Source organism: Puma concolor, chromosome C1 (assembly GCF_028749965.1).
Source record: "Puma concolor isolate L17-30 chromosome C1, mPumCon1.1.hap2, whole genome shotgun sequence".
NCBI lineage: Eukaryota > Metazoa > Chordata > Mammalia > Carnivora > Felidae > Puma > Puma concolor.
This window is the reverse complement of record NC_141674.1, coordinates 213,467,772-213,490,425: the sequence shown is the minus strand read 5'-3', so window position 1 is coordinate 213,490,425 and position 22,654 is coordinate 213,467,772. Positions and strand designations below refer to the sequence as shown.

Sequence of the window (22,654 nt, the reverse complement as noted above, 5' to 3'; positions counted from 1 at the left end):
TTTTCTTTGAATTTACCCTTGCCGGGGTTGGCTGAGCATTATTGTCTCTGGCTTATTTTTCTACCAAAGTGGGAAAAAACTCAGGCATCATAGCTACGGTCCAGACAGTAGAATGAATGAAGGGATAAGATGAAGTTGCATGCCAACTCTCTTCTAAGGACGTTTCTCAGAAGCAACCTCAAGAGGTTTCCATGTATATCCCATTATCCAGAATGTAGGTGCAGGCTCACGTCTAGCTGCAGAAGAGGCAGGTGGATGTAGCCATTATTCTGTGCAGCTTTGTGACCAGATGCACAATTGCAGTGAAAGCAGAGGAGACAGATATCGGAGACAGCAAGCCCTTTGTGCTGCACGTCCTCTGCTACAACAGGCCCTTTTCTGCCAGCCAGCAAGTGACAGAGCTCTGACAGATCCTGGATTACGTGTTTTCACATCCTCGGCCCTTCTGCTGCACCCCAGACCTCGAGCGTTACAGCAACAAGTACCAGTCAGAAGCTTGGATTTTGGAATCAGACTGCCTAAGCCCAATCTCATCCCTGCCATTTACTAGCTGTGTAATGTTGGCAAGTTACTTGGTCTTTCTGTGCCTCTGTTTACCCATTTGAAAAGGAAATAATAGTACTTAGCTCATAGAATTCGTACTAGGGTTAAATGAGTTATTTTAGCTAAAACACTTGGAACGGTGCCTGGTATGGACAAGTGTTTTCCATTAACAGACACTGTTTCAGCAGATTGCCCTTTTGAGCCTGTGCAGAAATGCTGCCGGAGGTGGCCCTGCCTCTCACCTCTTCCCTCAACTGTTTGCTCTAGGACCCCACCTCCACTTGTCAGCCTTACTGGACGACCCAATAGCTGCACACTTGTTTTGAGATCAGCATGTGAACACCACTCGATTCCAAAACGCTCCCTCTTGGATATATCCAGGGACTCCACCCTGAAGGATTCATGCACATGTGAAGTTCTGTTATGTTGCAGAGATCGGCTGACAGGCCGGCCTCTCTCCCGTGCCCTGACCACAGACTCTGGGTGTACAGGCAATTTGGAATTTCCCCAGAACCACTGCTTAAAGGAAGGTGAATCCAACATTTATTGAGCCCCACCTGCCATCCTATTTAATCCTACGCAGCAGGGGTCATCCTTATTTCTTATGTAAGAAAATTAAAGCACAGAATGATTAAGTACTTTGCCCAAGGTCACACAGCTAGTAAGAAGATTCAAACTTTGGTTTCCTGGCTTTGCGTCTCTTGTGCTATGCAACTTTGTCTTTTTCTCTCGTGGGAAGGTCCTTTAAGAGGTGGCTAGGGAAGATGTGAGTCATTTACAAAGGATGTCATGTCATTAAGAGGATGACAATTGCTTAGGTGATGGAAATGGAGAATTTTCTGGTCAAAGCAATGGTGTCTTAGCTTGGGCTTCTATGACAATACCATAGACGGTTGGCTTAAACAATAGACATTTACTTCTTATAGTAATGGTGGCTGAAAATCGGAGATCAGGGTGACAGCACGGTCAGGTTCTAGTGAGGACTCTCTTCCAGACACTGGCCTCAAGTGTTAGCATCCACACCTGTGAATTTGGTTCCCATCTGTATGCATCTGACCCCTACTCCATGTCCTCTGCATCATATCTCTTTCCCTGAGCACTAGATCTGTAGTCAAGTGAGTCCTGAACAACCAGGAAAGTGCCTCAGCTCAACACGCACAAAGCTGACTTCATCACTCTGCACTGGGAGTCTCCTCCTTGTTTACCATTGCAGTTGGTAACAACACCATCCACACTGTGCCCCAGTCTGGAAACACATTATAATTATAGCTGCTTCTTACTGAACGCTTATTATTTGCCAGTCACTGTGCCAAATGTTTTCCAGAGTTCTTCATTTAAGCTTCATAAAAACCATATGTTGTAGGCATTATCATCCCCATTCCATGAATACAGAAACATGAGGTCAAGATGATTAAGGACTTGCCCACGGTCCCACAGTTACTAGTGGGCAGAGATGGTATTCAGCCCCAGTTCCCTTTGGCTCCAAAGCCTGTGCTTAACGTTAGGTCACACAGAGAAGGCGCATATACAGGGGCCCACAGACATGTTTTACTTGCCCGAGAAATGACTTACCAACAGCATTTTAATGTGTATTTATTTTTGAGAGAGAGAGAGAGAGAGAGAGAGCGCTCCAGAGTGTGAGTGGCAGAGGGGCAGAGAGAGAGGGAGACACAGAATCTGAAGCAGGCTCCAGGCTCTGAGCTGTCACAGGGTTCGAGCCCACAAGCCAGGAGATCATGACCTGAGCCAAAGTCGGGTACTTAACTGACTGAGCCACCCAGGCGCCCCCCTCCCCCGACTTACCGACATTTTAAAATAGGAGGGGTTCAAACAAGAATCAAGATTTCAGATATTTCTTGAACATTCAGAAGATCTGGCAACTGGATCCACCTTCCAAATGGCACGGTTGGCCTCAGGTGAGTGACAGCCACCCACTTTGGAATGCACTCCAGGAGCACGCGTGCCGCAGTTTGCCACCGTCCCTCCCGCTCCTTGCTGTCTGTCTTCCGACAGCCCCACTTCCTTCATCAACACTACCTGCCTGACCCCTGCTGACGTTTGAATTTTTGGCTCCTGTTACCTGGTTTCTCTTCTCTTTCTTTTCCCCGCCATCTAATTGGTGCCTGAACTGACGGTGTTGCTTGTGAAAGCATTTATTGTCGGTCTCACATTCTTCATCCCTATTGCTGCAAATTGTTCCTCATAACCTCTCACCCCAATTACGCCGGCAAACACCTGGTTTCCTGTCTCCGGTCTTGACCACCACTAATTCGCCCTCCACATTGCTTGCAATTAGGGATATCAACAAAACGTGAATAGATGACGTCCTATGGCTTCAGAATGAAAGGCGCCCTCGTTACTGAGGCACACAGGACGGTTTGTGCTCTGGCCTCTGACCAGTGCCCTCATTTATGTTGACTTTCCCACACTCCTCTTGGCCTTATTGAGATATGGGCTCGCCCCAGTCACGACCCTTCGCATCTCCTTGCGTATTTACTATCTTTCTTTCTACTTGGGATATTCTATGTGGATTATGTAAATATCTGTAATGGAGTATATGGACTTGAATCTCGTGATTGCCTTTCTAAACTTTGTGTTGTTGCTTTTTTTAAATTGTGACTTGATCGATCAGTCTCCTATTTCTTTCTCCATCAGGGTACACACAGGATAGAAAACATGAGTCTTGGTTGTGTTTTTAGATCCCGACGGCTTAATTGGCCCATTGCTGATTTCTGCACAGAAATCTTCTGTGCAGTAAGAGCTCAGGCGTTGAATCCCAGCTCTGCCCTCTACTAGCTACAGAGACCTCCCCAGGCTACTTCATGTTTCTAATGTCTCATCATTAAGTAGGGTTACTAAGAGTTCTTTTATCATACAGTTAGGGCGGGCTTAGATGACATAATGCACGTAAAGGCTTAGCACCAACTGTGCACGTGAGCCCCCAGTGGATGTCATCTGTTGTTATTATCACCATTTTTATTGAATTCATTTATTCCGCATTAGATCAGGAGCGGTTTTGGGAGTTTTGCTACATATCCTTTTAGAACTCCCAACAACTTTATGAAGAACATAATTTCAGCTCTTTTCTGGCGGAGGCAGCAGGTTAGAGAGGTCAGGCTTGCCTTGGTCGCTGTTTGTCCTATGGCAATACGTATTAAGTATCTCCTTTTCAGTCGGAGTAAAATGGAACACATCTCATGAAAGATGGAGTTATATTCCACTCTAGGCCATGAAGGGACTCCTTGGGGAGTTCAAGGGTTATTAAAACTGATGTAGTACATTTTTAATATGATCTCTAAAATTAAAAAAAAAAACTACTGGGAACTTTATAAAATGTTGAATAGTATTGGATTTTGAAAAAAAAATTTTCTATTCTGTTTGGAAAACTACCAGGTTGATTATGCCTATTTATGAGGGATGCTTCAGATAATTAAGTCTGGGAGCTATTTTTGTTTGTTTAATATATTCACCATGTCTTTAACGGTAACAACAGAAATTGCCAGCATTGCTAGGAGTTCTGCGTGAAGATGGGGAAATACAAACTTAAATGTAGACAAGATAAGTTGAAGAGAATATTGGAATAAAAACTATTAGTAAAATTATTTAACTTTTGTTTCTAAAATTTGAACAACCTTCATTTAATTTTCAAGCTGCTCTTAAACTGGTAGAGGAAGGCTAGGTTTTACTAAAGCATTGTCAAGTCTCTGCATGGACACACAAACCTACAGACCCACATATACGTACATACATTTTTTTAAATTGAGAAATACTGAAACATACATACAGAAAACAGAATAGAAATCACCCACATAATTAGCACATTTATTTTATTTATATATATTTTAAAGTTTATTAATTGGGGTGCCTGGGTAGCTCAGTCGGTTAAGTATCCGACTTCAGCTTAGGTCATGATATAGCAGTTCGTGGGTTCAAACCCCGCATTGGGCTCTGTGCTGACAGCTCAGAGCCTGGAGCCTGCTTTGGATTCTGTGTCTCTCTCTCTCTCTGCCCCTCCCCTGCTCATGCTCTGTCTCTCAAAAATAAATAAACGTCAAAAAAAAAAAGTTTATTTATTTTAGAAGGAGGGCATGTGTGTATGCAGGGAAGGAGCAAAGGGAGAGGGAGAGAGAATCCCAGGCTGGCTCCGCACTGTCAGCACAGAGCATGACTCGGCTTGAACTCACGAACCGTGAGATCATGACCTAAGTGGAAATCAAGAGTTGGACGCTCAACGACTAAAGCACCCAGGTGCCCCCACAATTAGCACGTTTAATATTTTTAAAAATTTTAATGCTTTATTAAGGTACAATTTAGATATCATAAATTTCATTCATCTTAGGTATACACCTCAATGCATTTTAGTAAATGTATCACCGCAATGCAATATTGGAACATTTACATCAACCCCAAAGACTGCTCATGGTCAAAGTCAGTCCCTCTTCCCACCCAGCCCCAGGCAAGCACCGATCTGTTTACTGTCTAGGTTTGTTTTTTCTGGACATTTCTTATAAGTGGAGTCACACAATATGTGTTGGGTTTTTTTAATGTTTATTTATTTATTTTTGAGAGAAAGAGAGTGTGTGAGCAAGCCTGGGGGTGGGGGCAGAGAGACAGAATCCCAAGCAGGCTCCACACTGCCAATGCAAAGCCCAAGCCACGGCTCATCCCCACAAACTGTGAGATCATGATCTGAGCCAAAATCAAGAGTCGGAAGCTCAACTGACTGAGCTGCCTAGGTGCCCCTTGCCCCTGTGTGTTGTTTTTTTAACTGCTTTCTCTTAGCTGGTGTCATTTTTTGAGGTGCAGCCACACTGTAGCAAGAGTAGAAGCTTAGCTCCCTTTTACTGCTGAGTAATATCCCATTCTGTGGATACAACACAGCTTATCCATTATGGTAACCAGCTTGAAAAAAGGTGTATATTCAAGAAACCGCTAACCGTGGCTGCTTCTAGAGAAAAGAATGGGGTGTGAGGGATATTGGTGGGAGATTTTTTTCATTGTTTACTTTTTTATATGGGTTTAACTTTTTAAATTCAGAATTACATCTTTTTTGAAGCAAAGCAAGGGATGTCTTTCCCCCAGCAATGTGTATGAAATAAGAGAAAGCCCTCCACTTACCCCAATCCCACTTTCCTGAAGGTAATCATCATTAATTTATGTTTGGCATCTTTCTAGACTCTACAGACACACACATACATATACACCTGTTTACTTGTAAATACTTTCATGTCCCCGTATGTCTGTACATCTAAGTAGTCCTGTGTCTTACATTCCAACAAACTGGAAACACGAGCTTAATATTTTAACCCACCCTCTGCAAAGCTAAGAAAACCTGCCTTACCCGGGTCCTTGGGTGATCCGAATGCGGAAGCCATTAAATGCATTGATCAGTTCACAGTGGGGGAAAAGTGAAGAAGTGTGGACCCGGTCTCCTAGCAATTCTGTGTGAACACAGTTTAATTTTTATTTTTTTAATCCTTCCCGGGGTCTGTGTTTTCCGGCAGGGTACTTCGGATCGGCCTGCGAAGAAAAGGTGGACCCGTGCGCCTCGTCACCGTGTCAGAACAACGGCACCTGCCACGCGGACGGCGTGCACTTCACCTGCAGTTGCAGCGCGGGCTTCACGGGGCCCACGTGCGCCCAGCTGGTGGACTTCTGTGCTCTCAGCCCCTGCGCGCACGGCACCTGCCGCAGCGTGGGCACCAGCTACAAATGCCTCTGTGACCCAGGTGGGTTCCCTCGTGCACCGCAGGTCTTTTCTGTCTCCAGTCTCAGACTTGTAACTCGTCGTTTGCATCCGAGCAGACGTTGGCTCGTCGGGTGCGTTCGCTTGTACGTGTAAATGAACACCGCTCGTTTATGACACACTTTCTCTTTAGGCTTATGGTTGGCAGGGCTCGTGTTTTTTTCTTTGTTTTTTGTTTTTTGTTTTTTGTGTGTTTTTTTTCAGTTAATTGTTTTTATTTATTTTTTTCATGTTTTAAATATAATTTATTGTCACACTGGCTTCGATACAGCACCCAGTGCTCATCCCAACCAGTGCCCTCCAAAAAACACCCTCTCCCTCTTCGTGAGCAGTTCACAGTCATTGCGGAAAAGTAAGAAAATCCAAGTAAGCAAAATGAGGAAAATTAAAAACAGGCTTAATCTCATAACAGCTTAATTATTTTTGAACGATTTACTAGAGGTCACTCCAGAGCTTTTACTGGATTCTGTGTCGTTTAATACTGTGTTCTTAGGTTAATGGAGAGTGCTTTTCCATCCTAATAGGCATAAAAAACAGGACGCAATCCATTTAGAATTTTCTCATCTATTTAAATTCTTCCTCTGTGCACAGTATGTGTCATGGGACCTGTGACGCCCTGTGCAAATGTGCGAAAATCCCATCATTTATTTTCCAAAGATCCTCTGCATTTGACTGATTTTTTTATTATTGTACATTTTGCTACTCCGAAGTCAGAGTGGGTCACCAGTCAAAATGTGTATCCGCACAACCTACCTGTGTGGTCTGGAAAGAACACACGTGGGCAGCTCTTCTGTGTCCCTTGTCTCCTGCCTGCGTCTCCACACGTGCATGAGCTAGCCCTACAGAAGGCTTTGAAGCGTGATTCCTCTCACAGGCGCCTGGCCCGTCAGCGTGGCGGCCACTTCCCCGGTTTTGCTCGAGTCCTGGTTCTGCTCGTGCCTTCCGCCCAGATGCCTGCCCCTGTCACCCCGTTTCACCCGTCATCTTCCCCTGGGCTGAATCAGCTTTCCGCCCCCTGAAGTCCAACAGTCGGGGCACCTGGGTGGCTCAGTCGGTTAAGCACCTGCCTTCAGCTCAGGTCATGATCTCTCGGTCTGTGAGTTCGAGCCCCCCATCGGGCTCTGTGCTGACAGCTCAGAGCCTGGAGCCCGCTTTGGATTCTGTGTCTCCCTCTCTCTCTGCCCCTCCCTGGCTCGTATTCTGTCTCTCTCTTTCTGTCTCAACAATAAACATTTAAAAAAATTATGAAGTTCAACAGTCACCTTCAATATCAGTTGTCTGGTCTTTAAAACATATTAATTGTCTTTGCATGTGTCTCTCTCCCCACTGGGGGTAGGAGGAAGTTATTTTATCAGTAACCTTGTAGCAGCCCCAAACCGCCATGTAGTGAGCACGAATCTTCCTAGGTTTTTGGTGTTTCACATGTCTGGTCCTTTCAGTGCCCTCCCTGCAAGGTAGATGGCGTCAAGCCACATCTATTAAATGCCTCCTGTTTGCTTCAGTCATATCCCGGTGGCCACATACCCAGAAGGGGACTGAATGCAGATTCCAACCCAGGGGCCGTGGCTCCATGCCCAGAACATGCTAGGGGCACATCTCATACTCATGAGTCAATGCAAGGAATTAGTAGGAATTGCAACTAAGCATGGAGGGGGGTTGAAAAACCTTTCTCATGTAAACTTCTAGTCCTCTGGTTTTCTTCTAAAACATTTTTTTTAATGTTTATTTATATTTGAGAGAGAGAGAGAGAGAGAGAGCGCGCGCCAGTGTGAGCAGGGGAGGGGCAAAGAGAGAGAGGGAGACACAGAATATGAAGCAGGCCCAGGCTCTGAGCTGTCAACACAGAGCCCGATGCAAGACTCAAACTCATGAGCCATGAGATCATGACCTGAGCCCAAGTCGGACTCTTAACCGACTGAGCCACACAGGCTGCCCTAGTTCTCTGGTTTTCTAAGAAATCATGGGATTGACATTTTATGCGATGACATTATATATATATATATGATGATGTACATAGGTAACGGAGAGAAAAACAGTACATATTTGGAGAGAACAAAAGAGAAATATTGAGAGATAGTGACTGACTTTAAATCGGCTCATGTAATTGTGAGAACTGGCAGGTTTTAAATCTTTAGTGCAAGCTGTCAGGCTGGAAACTCAGGCAGGGTGTCTGTGTTACAGCCTTCTCAAGAAACATCAGTCTTTGCATTTAGGCCTTCAGCTGGATCCATTGATCCAATTCTGATGATCCGATGATCCAGTTCTCATCGACTGGATGAGACCCTCCGGCATCTTGGAGGGTAATCACTTGACTCAAAGTCTGCTGCTTTTTAAAATACTAATCTCATCCAAAAAGTACCTTCACAGCAACTTTGTGTTGGACAAAATATTTGGGTGCTGTGGCTTAGCCAAGTTAACACGCGAAATTAACTATCACAGTAACATTTTTGGGTTTCCCATTAAACGTCGAGGTGAAGAAGGTTCTCCACTTCTGTGGATGCCATGAGATGCCTTTTCTGTGCTTACACCCGTGCTGTCCTGTCAGAGCCCTGGTGGAAACGGGAATGGCTTTCCCAGTGGAGGGCCAGTTTTCTTCCACATGCGTGGCAGTGTGTGTGTGCCGTGGAATGGGCCATGCCGAGGAGGAAGCCCCGTGGTACCCTTGCCTGCTGGGAGTACAGAGCTCCGAGACCACTGGCCTTGCAAACAGAGCAAGCACCTGTTGTGCCGGGAAGAACAGTGTCACTCATGCCGTGACTCACGGGTGTGCCGCTCCCAGCCCTGAGCGGGTCAGAACACAGTCTGCGATTCCCCTCGCCAGCCAGAGGGAGCAGGATCTCTCCGTCGGGATCTTCCTCAGTAGTTCATTCCCAGTCTCCCGAGCGTTCTGCTTCCTGCAGGGAAGGAAAAATCAAACATTACCAACCCAGAAACCAGCCTTGTTTTCCCCTCCTCTTCTCCTCAGACTTCCTTTCTTAATCATGTTAAAATTTTCTACTTAGTTGGCTTACTTTTATGTTTGTTTGTTTGTTTATTTATTCATTTGTTTATTGTTAGAGAGAGAGAGAGTGCAGGGTAGAGGGGCAGAAGGAGACAGAGAGAGAGAGAATGAGAGAGAGAGAATGAGAGAGAGAGAGAGAGAGAGAGAGAGAATCTTAAGCAGTTTCCATGCTCAGCATGGAGCCTGACACAGGGCTTGATCCCATGACCCTGGGATCATGACCTGAGCCAAAAATCAAGAGTTGGATGCTCAATCTACTGAGCCACCCAGGCTCTCCTAGTTGGCTTATTTGTCACACTTTAAATGGAATGTAGTTACTTAATGATAAATGCTACTTTGTGTGGCTTGATAGTATTAAAATGTTGTTTAATACTATGGGGTAGAGTTTATCAGCATGTAAGAGGGGGCTTACATGGGTCCTAAACAGAAAATAGATTTCCTGGTCTTTTCTCTTTCCACACTGGGAAGTGAGAACCTGTCTGTGAGATCCCCTCCCATTGACTCTCACCACAGGAAACTGACAGGACATCTCTGGGCCACAGTTTTTGTTTTTATGAATAGCATCTTAGATGCTCATCATCTCAACTGCACTTGTTGTCACAGCCTAGGTGGGGACAAGTTGCTGACTGTGGTCTGCTGTGTGTGTGAGGGCATTAAATGAGAGGCATGCGACACATTTCCTGGCATGGAGTAGCTAAGAGCTCTTCCCCTTTCTTTCCATCCATGGACATTCCAGCATTTCCTCTTAAGCCGCGGAAGGGTAAAGTGTCTCCTGTTTAAATACCACTTTCTCCTCCTGCTTTCTACTCACACTTCCTTCCCGGCCAGCTGGAGCATTTAGCTTGGTAATAGTGGATGTCTAGCCACTGAACGAAGAAGCATGTATTGCCTTCCACGGTTCCTTCAGTTATTAGGCGGTGTCCCCGGGGTAGAGCCTTGGAGTTCTGTCAGAGTGTTCTCTCATCGGACTTGGGAGATAAAACTGCTTTCAGAGGGTTTGCTTCCTCAGATCATTAGGTGACATTGTGTGAAATAAAAAAGGCATCTTAACATCTGGCAAGAATTTACATTTTAAGAGGTGAAAATGACAATTCTCTGAATGTGAAATTTTTAGTCTTAATCTTTTGGAGCATGTAATTGCTTTACCACTAGTTTGCATAATAGAAGAATCTCGTGAGAATAGGTGAAATTGGGTGTCTAGCTGAAAAGCGGCAATCCTGATCATCTTTATAGAGAGCAAACCGATCCCATTTCATAAAATGACAGCAGATTGAAATCATGTCAGGTTGATAATTAGTTCCCATCTGACAAAATGCCTTTTGGGTGACTGCAAATCAGACTTGCCAGGTGCTTTGTTTTCAAACCTCATTTTTAGCTTATCAGGCTAGGGATTTCTGATGGGATTTTAATATTAAATAATAAAATGTCAGCGCTGAGTAATCACTGAAATATTATCTTGCGGTGACAATGTTAAGTGATAGGCCACACGTGCTCTAAAAAAATTGCAAATTGAAATCTCCCGAAGACTGGAGAAGGTGAGAGCGTGGAGCCCTGCAAACACTGTAGCAGGTGCCACGGTGGGAGGAACTTGTCGGGGGGCATGCTATTGTCCTTGCAGGTGGGAGCCGTGGGGTCTCATGTGTTCTCAGTGCCATGGTGGCATCTGGAGATGCCATTTGGATGATGACCAACACTGGAAGGAATCCCTGGTTGGAGATGGTTTGCCCGAATTCATCAGTCTTGCCCCTGTCTCATGAAATTGTGTTATTACTCTGACCTTGTTAGTTGAACTGAATTAACCGTGCCATTACAGAGTGTGCCTTAAGTTACTATTTAAGGAATTTAAAATATAAGGCATCAGAGGATTTTTACATGGAAAAAGCCAGTTTTTTTTAAAAAACGTTTTAACGTTTATTTATTTTTAAGAGAGAGACACAGAGCACGAGCTGGGGAGGCGCAAAGAGAGAGGGAGACACAGGATCCAAAGCAGGCCCCAGGCTCTGAGCTGTCAGCACAGAGCCCGACGTGGGGCTCAAACCCACAAACCGTGAGATCATGACCTGAGCCAAAGTTGGACGCCTAATCGTCTGAGCCACCCAGGCGCCCCTCAAGTATCCGTTTTTATCTCGGATGCTAATTGACTGTCACAAATGAGACCGGGGACAACTTGCCAATCATGTGTCCCTGCTGATTTTTCTCTACCAGAGGGTGGGTAACTCATTTAGATCATCCAGACTGTAAAAGAAAGAACGTTTAGACTTTTTTCCAAATAAAAAAATTTTGAAGGAAATTGTAGGAATTTCAGGTGCTGCTTTTCCTACTTTCTGCAGATGCCTCACGTGTGGGCTGCATCTCTGGTCTCTGTGGCCCGAAAGACAGCTGGTGCTGCTCCCTCTAAAGTCACACTTGTCAGTATCAGCACTCTGATGGTGTCTTCCGGAAACACAGTCTAAGATAAGACTTAGCGCCTAGGATTTTAATAGCAGCTCAATAGCAATAAAGAAAAAAAGAAGCACACCTACAAGATATGAAGACATTTAGCTCGCTAATGAGTGTGTAATTGCATTTAGATTCTTGGATAAGTGCAGTGGACACCTTTCATCTTTTTATGAACCAGAAAGCTTTATTTATTAGGTTCACTAAGATGAAGACAATTCTTGTGTTTAAGAAGCTCCAGGGGATTCCTGATCTACATATCACAGATTCCTGAGAATTATTGACTGTATACCTTAAGGTATCTCCTTTCCCCACATCCCAACCCAGTGGGCCAGTACTGTGCCCTTCCTTTGTTATATCTCAAAATGTGATATCTGCCCTCAACGCTGGCATACCAACTAGGATCGTGTCTACCTAGCTAAGAGCTGTAGTAATGCTGCATAATCTGTACTCTTCCTAAGGAAAAAATTTAATTCTCTACGTTGACATCGTGGTGGCAGTAAGAAGAGAAGATGTCCCACTGACATCTGGGAGCTTGTCGGGCAATTACAGGTAGGCCTTCGAGGTGTTAGGAGCTGGCTGAGTGCTGTGCTCACAGCTGGGCCATTGTGTCTCCTGTTGGACACAGGCCCATAAATGGTCCCATGGAAACTGACGTCAGACGTGGTCACTAACAGGCCATGATAAAGTGAGACAGACCAGACCATCTCATAATTCTGAGTACGGACAAAACCAAAGTCACCATGCAATCCACAAAATACCACAACTCCTCTTCTTTCACGGATAAATTGAGGCCAGCCATTTCTTTATTAATTACAGCTTTAGCCTTGACCTAGCTTGCCCTTGACATAGATAAGATTCATTGAGATACTCAAACATAGAACTGCTCCTGCTTTGTGACAGCACCCACTCTAGAGTGAATCCCCCCCAAATCGTCCAACTAGAGTTCAGATCCTGTAAGTAGCACCTAACCCCCTTTTATTGAGACACCTCATGGTTCCCCTGATGTGCGTTCTACCTTGCCGCAATGAATGATAGACCCAGCTTGTTCAGCTACAGGTGTATCTTTGGTAGCCTTTAGTTGAAGAGCACTGACAGTGCTTAATTGACTGAAATGTTCAAAATATCAAAGGTTCAGTCGATCAAAGTTTTGTATTAACAACAGCTCAGTCAGAGCTTCCTGGACAGAAAGATATTGTGGATTTATACATGGGGGGAAGGACACTATGGAACACAGGTCCTGGGGGGGGGTGTGGGACGGGGAGGAGAGGGGAAGTTCAGAGAACAGGAGATGCACTTGGCTGCAGAATAAGATGCACTAGGGACAGTAATGAGTGGTGAGGCTGAAGTGCTCACTGGGGCACACGGAGAATCTAGACGCTGACTTTGGAACGTGAAGACTTGCAGACATTTTGCATTGTATGCGAACTGACCTGCGTTTTAGAAAGATTATTCTGATAGAATAGGGAGATCTCTGGGAAGAATGGATAGTTCTAGGAAGAATGGGGAAGAAAGATTATTCTGGTAGAATTCGATATTACAGATAGAATTACAGTCCAGAAGGGCTGGTAAGACAGCAGGTGAGTCAGGAAGCTTAGGCAGGTGGAAATGAGGACTTAAACTTGTGGCTGTGGGAAGGAAAGATTGGACCTAAAATCTAGTCGACAGGTTGACTCATCAGAGTTCGGATATCCGCCGAATGCAGGGAACAATGTTCTGAATGGAGTCGAAGGTACCTCTCTGGCTTTAACTTGGGAAACTCAGAGTAATAGGGAGATGTGCAGAAGGAGCCTGCTTTGGTACACAGGCCAACAAAGGTGGATGTGCTATTAGGGAGTTGTTACCTAAGCCTGGGACTGGGTGAAGAGACTGAAACGAGAGGAACGAGGATGGGCTCTGGGGGTATCGGCGCTAGAGAAAGTCAAGACAACTACTCCAACTGTTGGGGGTGGGGGAAGGGGGCAGTCGGGGGGTTGTGGGAGAATTTGCAGGGAGGGGGCTGAAGCATCGGCAGCAGAGGCTGGCGGAGGCATCACTGAGCTGGGAGGGACACCGGGTGAGCAGCTCACCTGGGGACATTAGTGGGGGTGGGAGGAGAGGGCACTGCCCAGGGTGTGAGGAACGAGGCCACTGTGGGCCCAGGGAGAAACTGAGTCCGACTTGCCCACACCACAGGAGGCTGAGGAGCCTGCCCCAGTGGCGTCCACAGCTGTGGCCACGGCCATTCTTCGTCTCCATTTTGTTTTGATTTTAATTTGGGGGGCATTCAGGGAGAATTAGTGCTATTTGCCTTCTTTAGGCCAGTGCCCTGAGGGATCAATAGAAGGAGAGAAAAGGACACTAGTAATGAGTAAAGGGCACTTCACTGGTGGAGCATATGGAATTTTTATGAGATTTTTGACGTTAAAAATCTATTCACAAGGCTGCTTTTTAACCTCGCTTTACATGGCTAATCCATATGTAGGAAAGCGTTGATGAGCTGGCCTTTAATTATGGTGGATTTCTGTTCCTTCTGCTCCCACTGCTCCGCTTAAAATTCAAATAGCTGAGAGCTCATTCGTGGCTGAACTATTGTCGAAAAAGAATGAGATTTACCTACTGGCAGTAGGTTTTAGAATAGTCTGGGAGGACAGCAGACAGTGTTTTACATCATCTGACCTGGAACGCAGGTTAGAAATGGCAGCTGGTAACAGCTTGGTCACTAAGCAGTGCCTTTCCGAGGATGGCTCTCTTTGAAGCAGTGCCAGCATGTAATTTCAGGAACTTCTCATAAAGTTCATGGCCATCGGGGTCAGATGGGGATGTACTTGAAACTATTCCGTAACTAAGCCACTGACTGTTATTTTATTTTGTGGTTGGGAGTTACTCTGATCCGATTGCTACTATTTTGGGGCTTGCTGAGAGTCTGGGCATCTGAAAGGTAGAACTGAAAGTCGGCATCCTTGCCTCTCTTACCAGCTGTGATGGGAAGGGGCCTGGCTAAGAGTTGAGCAGAGCCGAATTCAAGCCCCAGCTTTGTCACTGAACAGTTGTGCAGTCGGTCTCTGTTGGCCTTAGTTTCCTCTTCGACAAAATGGGGATAAGCCACAAAGCTCATGATGCATATGATCGTGCACTTTGAAATCTATAAAACAATGAAGCAGCCATGAAAATGTCAGCTATGCCTTTTTCCGGGGAAGATTGGTGAGGAATTATTAAATCTGTGCTGGGATTCTTTTCATATGAAGTTCAAGGCTAGAGTTGGAGTAGACGTGGGATCCGTCTTCATGGCCATAGTGGATACAGGTCCACTTACAGGATTCAGTGATTGCTTGCGGCCTTGGCTCTCGGTGGCTGTGCTGATAAACATTTAAGTGTCCGGTGCTGGGCGGAGCTCTTTAAGTGGAATGGTCACTTGGATCCCATAGTACTTAAGTAGTGGGACCATGGTGGTTGTCATTTCTGGGCCCAAGATGACAGAGCTAGTTAAGGATGAAGCTGGGGTTGAATCTGGGCAAGTGGGATCCAGACCCCAGGAAATGGGGTCAAAGTCTGTGGCTTTGACTCACCACTGGTACCTAAGGACTGAACAGTGAAATATTTTAACCAGATTTTCTAAGCGGTAGTTGTCTTAATAGCTACCTCAAAAGAACACATAAAGTTGGGATTCATCAGGGCGTTGATTCAGCTATACTGATCCAGGCAACGCCCTTTATCCAGGCGGCTTTGCCTAAGTAGCTCCCATCTGTGAGAATCGCCTGCATCCAGACTCTGCGCCCGTCACTTGACAAATATTCTCTTACTTAACCCCAGGTCATAGCATGCCTATTTTTTTATTCAAGGATGAGGAAATCGAGGCAGGGAGAGTAAACAACAGGTGGGAGGGGTCACAGAGCCACAGATTTAACTGGGTTTACCTAAGCACTGAAGCTCTTGACTGATAGGTAGACTCTCAGCAGAGGCCTACTTGTGGTCCCCCAAGTTGTGTGTGAACCTGGGCAGTCACCGACATCTGTGCCAGTCACAAGAAGAAGTTTCCAGACCCCGCTCGTCCCAGGACAGCTCCTGAGATAAGGCCTGGAAAGCGTCCTTGGCTGTGGTCTAGTGAGTGGCTCTTGACCACTAGTCCCTTACTTTCTAGCACAGAGAAGCGCAGTTCTGGCTTTCAGAAAAGTGACCTGCTTGTGGATAGTTGGGCCCCTTCTGCTTTTGATACCCTGAAGGTTCAGCTGTTTTGAAAACAATGCCAAGGGCTCCTTGGGACAGAAACTTGTGACTGCATCTCACCTGCTGTCTGCTGGCTGCACTTATTTAAAGAAACTGCTCTCTTGTGACTCAGATGAGAAATGCAGACATGCCATGTGACAAATGTGTCACCCTTCAGCATAGGGGACCTCTCTTGATTGGTGCTTCTCACTCCCGGACTCTCCAGCGCCTAGGAGCAATTTCACCTTTTCTCTTCCCACCAGAATCTGAAAGTCTGTTGCATTGATTGTTGTAGGCCACGGAGGCCTTGGATGCTGTTTCTTTTCACCCGGCTCTGGTAATGTCCCTGGAATGTTCTTTCCTCTTCATATTTGGCTTTGGTTTTTAGTTCTTTGCCTCGAGAGAGCTCGGATGTCCTACCTTCCAGTGTCACTCCTTCCCACGGGAGTGGTTCGGTGGCATTGGCCTGTTGTCCCTCTCAGTAGTGGAGGATCAGCTAGGCTTCAGATCCCCAGGGCTGGTGACCCTGTGACAACGTGCTGTTGTAGGTGATGTCGGAGATGTACAGTGACTGATGGCAGCCCGCGTCCTGAGTCCCAGATACACAACCCGAAAGGAGACCAAAAACCTACGCTTTCTTCTGGTCTTTCAGTCTTCACTGTGCTTTTATTTTTTATTTATTTATTTTTTCAACGTTTATTTATTTTTGGGACAGAGAGAGACAGAGCATGAACGGGGGAGGGGCAGAGAGAGAGGGAGACACAGAATCGGAAACAGGCTCCAGGCTCTGAGCCATCAGCCCAGAGCCCGACGCGGGGCTCGAACTCACGGACCGCGAGATCATGACCTGGCTGAAGTCGGACGCTTAACTGACTGCGCCACCCAGGCGCCCCCACTGTGCTTTTAAATTCTTTATTGATTTGAATTTGTACACAAAGCTGCGGACAATGCACTGCATTTCTTCCATTAGTTTTCTATCACAGTCATTAATTTTCAACGTAAGGGCACACGATGAAAGTTGCTGCATATGCCGGGTGCTTTTACAGAATTGCTTCAGTTTTAATGAAGATTCAGAGCCCTTAGGTTTGCCTGCAGCAGAGTGATACATAACCTGTTTTTCAGTCCAGCACATTGTCAACTCAGAGCACTTGCTGATTTTGCAGAGTGGTGTGTCCTGTCCCGGGTCACTGGGGGCTTCCTTACGTGGTGTCACAGTGCTCCCATTGGCTTTATAGGAGTTGCCTACAGAGATCATTAGCTGTTTGGACTGAAATCTTAATGAAATGTTCATGATGATTATCAGGATCATGTTTCATTTTTTTCAATACCAGATGGTTTTTATGATCTAGATCAGAGTGAATGTCCGGGGTTTAATTCATTAGTAAAAGTATACCTTTTAGATTGGATAAGCCCAACTGAAAACAAGCATGGCCTAAGGAATATGGGCAGCCTCGTGGTCTGATTTTGGGACAGTTTTTCTTCATCCATTACCTCCCCAAAATACCTTTTCTAATAGTTCCCTGATGCCTAAAGTTTTATGTGTGTGGTTTTATTCCTTTAAGTTAGGCAATGTCTCTGCTAATTAAACCTCTGTATTAGTTAGTTACTGCTGCATAATAAAACATTCCAAAATCTGGTAACTTAATACAATCTTTTATTGCCTGTGATTCTGTGGTTGATAATTTGGGCAGGGCTTAGCTGGGATGTCTCTTCTCTGCTCCACGTTGTGTTAGGTGTGCTCACTCATGCTTTTGTGGTTGTCCAGCAAGTTAGCCAGAGACTGGCCAGTCCTGGACGACCTCATGCACATGTCTGGTACTTGGCTGGAATGATGGGGAGCATCTGGGCTACATGTTGCTCATCATCCAGCAGACCAGTCTAGGCTTCTTCACATGGCAGCAGGGTTCCAAAAGCAGCAGGGGAGGACAGACACATTTTCAACGCACATTTTCAGAAGTATCTTCTTCTGTTATGTTTGCTAACATCTCACTGGTGGAGTATGTCATAGAGCCAGGTCTGTAGCTACAGAGAATTTGTGGCCACCATTTTTTTTTCTTTTTGTGATCTACCATAATCTTAAACCTAAATATGTGAGGAATGTGCATGAGTTTAATATATAAGAACAGATGTGAGGAGAAAGATAGTTGAAAGACAAAAAAAAGTATGTAGTTATGATTGAACGAGATGAGGTCCCACTGAACTTGTCTGCCCCAGGAATAAGGAATATCTTGGAGACAACTGCTCTCCCTGTATCATAGTTTCTTCATAGTTCTGTGTGGATTGAGCCTCATCTCTCCTTTATTTCAAGGAAGTCTCATGTTCTACGTACATTATTCATACACATACTCAACTAGGATCTACACTTTTGATTTTTCACTGCTTTATAACTTCTTTATTGAATAAATTCCCTATTTTTAGGCATCCTTAGTGATCACTTAGTAGAGGCAACAGGAACATAACTCAAGATTTACTCAAATAATCCAGTTCCCACTCCAGTTCATTTGAATTTATAAATTGTCTTTGCAATCCAGTTGCCTCAAGGTACAGTAGTTCTGGTGGTTAATTTCCTCCATGAAGTTCTTTTTCTTCCCCCTTAGTTAATAACTTTATTTTATGTGTTTCTGTTTCTTATTTTGAATTTATTTTTATTTTTGTTTTTATTATTTATTTTAAGAGAGAGACAGAGAGAGCGAGCGAGAGAGCAAGAGAGTAGGGGAAGGGCAGAGAGAGAGGGAGACAGAGAATCCCAAGCAGGCTCCGCACTGTCAGCACAGAGCCCCATGTGGTGCTTGAGCTCCGAAACCACGAGATCATGATCTGAGCCGAAATCAAGAGTTGGACACTTAACTGACGGAGCCACCCAGGCACCCCTCTTGTTTTGAATTTCTAATGTGAAGAAAATACAAGGAATAATATACAAAACTGTGTAGCCATTACACACTTTTTAAAGTTTTTATTTAACTTCTAGTTAGTGAACCTACAGTGTGATATTCGTTTCAGGTGTACAGTATAGTGGTTCATCACTTCCATACAATAGCCGGTGTTCATCATGACAAGTGCACTCCTTAATCCCCATCACCTATTTCCCCCATCGCCCACTGGCCACCTTCTGGTAACTATCCGTTCTCTAGAGTTAAGAATCTGTTCTTTCTTTGCCTCTTTCTCTCTTTTTTGCCCCTTTGCTTATTTGTTTTGTTTCTTAAATTCCACATATGAGCGAAATCAAATGGCATTTGTCTTTCTCTGACCGACTTACTTCACTTAGCCTCACCCTATGTAGTTCCATCCACGTTGTTACACAAGGCAAGATTTCATTCTTTTTTATGGCTGAATAATATTCCATTGTATATATCACAGCTGCTTTATCCATTCATCAGTCGGTGGATACTTGGGCTGTTTCCGTACAGAAATTGGCCGTCATAGATAATGCTGCTACAAACATAGGGGTGCATATATCCCTTTGAGTCAGTAATTTTGCATTCTTCGGATAAATATCTGGTAGTGCAATTGCTGGGTCATAGGGTAGTTCTATTTTTAGCTTTTTGAGGAACCTCCATACAGTTTTCCAGAGTGGCTGCACCAGTTTACGTTCCCGTCAACAGTGCACAAGGGTTCCCCTTCTCCACGTCTTCTCCAACTCCTGTTGTTTCTTGTGTTGTTGATTTTAGCAATTCTGACAGGGTATTTACTTTAGAATAACAGTGACTAAGGAGGAGGTTGGAGGATTGCTTTGCATTGTGCCTTCCATGAGAAGGAAAGCAGATATACCTAGGGAAAAAAAAAATCTACCTTTGCACTGTGGAGTCCATGCACCAGAATTTTCTGGAACGGTCTTTGTCACAGTATTTTGTTTTCCAACACACAAGTCCTTTGGTGCTAAGCTATGTGTCCAGGGGGTCCCCTCTTATCATTGGACACAGCCTAACTTTGTCAGATCATGTTTCTCAATTTTTGGTGTGTAAAAATTATTGTAGATTGTCTGCCATTTTTATTCTTCTTTTTGATTAAAAAAATTTTCCCCAGATTTTTTTGGATATGACTGCCATATAACATTGTGTAAATTGAGGATGTACAGTGTGTTTGATACGCTTACATGATATTGCTAAACGATTACTACCATAGCAAAGTTAACACCATCACATCACCTACTTACTAGTTCTTACTTGTGGCAAGAACATTTAAGATCCTGCTTTCTTAGCAACTTTCAAGTATGTGATACAGTATTATTAAATAATCACCCTGCTGTACATTAGACCCCAGAACTCTTTGCACCCTTTAGCCTGTGTCTCCTTAGCCCCAGGAAACCACCCTTCTATTCTCGGTTTCTATAAGTGCTGTCTGCCATTTTCTGATGGTATTCCCTTAGCTAAAATGATATTTCCATGGGTTTAGGAACCTGGATCAGAGGTGTGGGGAGAATTTCACTCACTAACCTGAATTTAGGCTTGCTTCTCCACATTCTGATTGGGGGTGTATGACTCCCAGTCCTACAAGGAGAAAAAAATGTTTGCCACTTCTATACCCTTGTTACCTTCTCTCATTCTGGCCTTTCTTTTCAAATTTGGCACCTGCTGTCAGCTTGGGATTCCTCTGTATTGCTTTATTCCCTTAAGCAAATCGGAGAGGAGTATAGTTTCCATTTAGTCTATGCACCTGTGGTTGGTAGGTCATCCGACCACGTTTCACTATTGTTTATTTATATGCCTATGACTGGTACATGTTCTGACTGTGTGTTTTGTGGTTGTATTTGATATGCTGAGGGAAAGCCCTAGAGATTAAATATTACTGTGCTGTATCTAGCACCTGCCATAGATAACTCCTACCACTTCTCTGCCCTTTTGAGAATCAGAAGTTGTAGGAGATGTATGCTTTGCTATTGTATAGCTCAGTGGGTCTCAGACTTCAGTGTGCATTAGAATCACAAAGAGGGCTTCTTAAATCAGAGTTCTGGGCTCCGCCCACAGAGTTTGAGTCAGCAGGTCTTGGTTGGGGCCTGAGAACTTGCATTTCCGACGAGTTTCTAAGGGATGCTGATGATGCTGGTCTTGGAGCCACATGACAAGAATCACTGGTATAGTGTGATGAATAGAGACAAGCCCCTTTGAGGGCGAACACCTCCAAAGAATATTCAGTGATAATTGAGTAAGTGAATTAAAATCAAATTTAAGCAATAGTTTGTGAAATAAATTTAAATAGAATGAAACATTCAGAAAACTTTCCTGTGCTTTAACGTTTAAAAATTCTTCTTTTAAGGATGCCTGAGTGGCTCAGTCTGTGAAGCATCTGACTTCAGCTCAGGTCATGATCTCACGGTTCGTGGGTTTATGAGTTCAAGCCCCACGTCAGGCTCTCTGCTTCGGTGCAGAGCCCGCTTCGGATCCTGTTTCCCTCTCTCTCTACTCCTGCCCCACTTGCACTCCCTGTCTCTCTCAAAATAAATAAATGTGAAAAAAAAACCTCTTTGTTAATATACATACTTGCATGAAAATAATCATCTAAGATTTATTTTCTCTCCAAAGTACTGCAATAGAACCTTAATCTTTGCACCCTAACACTTAACCTCTTGCCTGTTCAGGGCCCTGTGTCAGTCTGGATGCATTCCATACCAAACAACCTCTAGAATGTGAGGCTTTTGAACCTACCTTTTTTTCCTTTCTTTTTAAAAAATGTTTATTTATTTTGAGAGAGAGAGAGAGGAGACAGAGAGAGCACGTGTGAGTGGGGAAGGGCAGAGAAAGAGGGGAGAGAGAGAGAGAGAGAGAGAGAGAGAGAGAGAGAGAGAGAGAGAAGCCCAAGAAGCTTCTATGTTGTCAGTGTAGAGCCCATGGTGGGTCTCAATTCCATGACCTTGCAATCATGACCTGAGCTGAAATCAAGGGTCAGAAGCTTAACCAATTGAGCCACCTAGATGCCACCTACCTTTGCTTTACTAAATCTTTTCATCATTATCGTCATCTCAAATGTAAACCACGCCATGTCCAAATGTATTTATAAATATACTAGTTAAATAAAATAAAACATTTTACTTGTTGTTTTTAAGGAAACATATACCACAATAATCTTTAAAATCAAAGTTATAAAATATTGTCATTATACTTAATCTTGAATCAGCGCTTTAATCATAGTGTTGTAAGAATTTGCGTTTATTTAAAAAAATTTTTTTTTTCAACGTTTATTTATTTTTGGGACAGAGAGAGACAGAGCATGAACGGGGGAGGGGCAGAGAGAGAGGGAGACACAGAATCGGAAACAGGCTCCAGGCTCTGAGCCATCAGCCCAGAGCCCGACGCGGGGCTCGAACTCACGGAGCGCGAGATCGTGACCTGGCTGAAGTCGGACGCTTAACCGACTGCGCCACCCAGGCGCCCCTGCGTTTATTTTTAATTACAATTTTTTAAGTTCTTGTTTATTTATTTTGAAAGAGAGCGAGCAGAGGAGGGGTAGAGAGAGAGAGAACCCCAAGCACGCTCTGCACTATCACCTCAGAAACTGACGCAGGGCTTGAGCTCATGAACTGTGAGATCAAGACCCAGGCCGAAATCAAGAATCAGATGCTTAACCAACTGAGCCACTCAGGCGCCCCTCTAAGAATTTGCATTTAAAAAAATACTTTCTCTAGGGAGTCAGTGAGAAAAACAGACCCCTTTAGAATCAATCATTTTAACTGTAGCTACCAGGTGTTTAGAGGTAACCTACCAGTGAGTTTGTTTGTAAGCTGTAAAGAAATATATGAATGTTAAGCG

At 44.5% G+C, this 22,654-nt stretch overlaps 1 protein-coding gene across 1 annotated transcript in view; it reads left to right on the top strand.

Moving 5' to 3' along the window:
- Positions 1-22,654, top strand: part of DNER (delta/notch like EGF repeat containing) — a 318,800-nt gene that overhangs the window by 245,342 nt on the left and 50,804 nt on the right. The window contains exon 8 of the mRNA XM_025930353.2: positions 6,048-6,272. Coding sequence (XP_025786138.2) covers positions 6,048-6,272 — 225 coding nt within the window. The remainder of the gene's footprint in view (positions 1-6,047; positions 6,273-22,654) is intronic.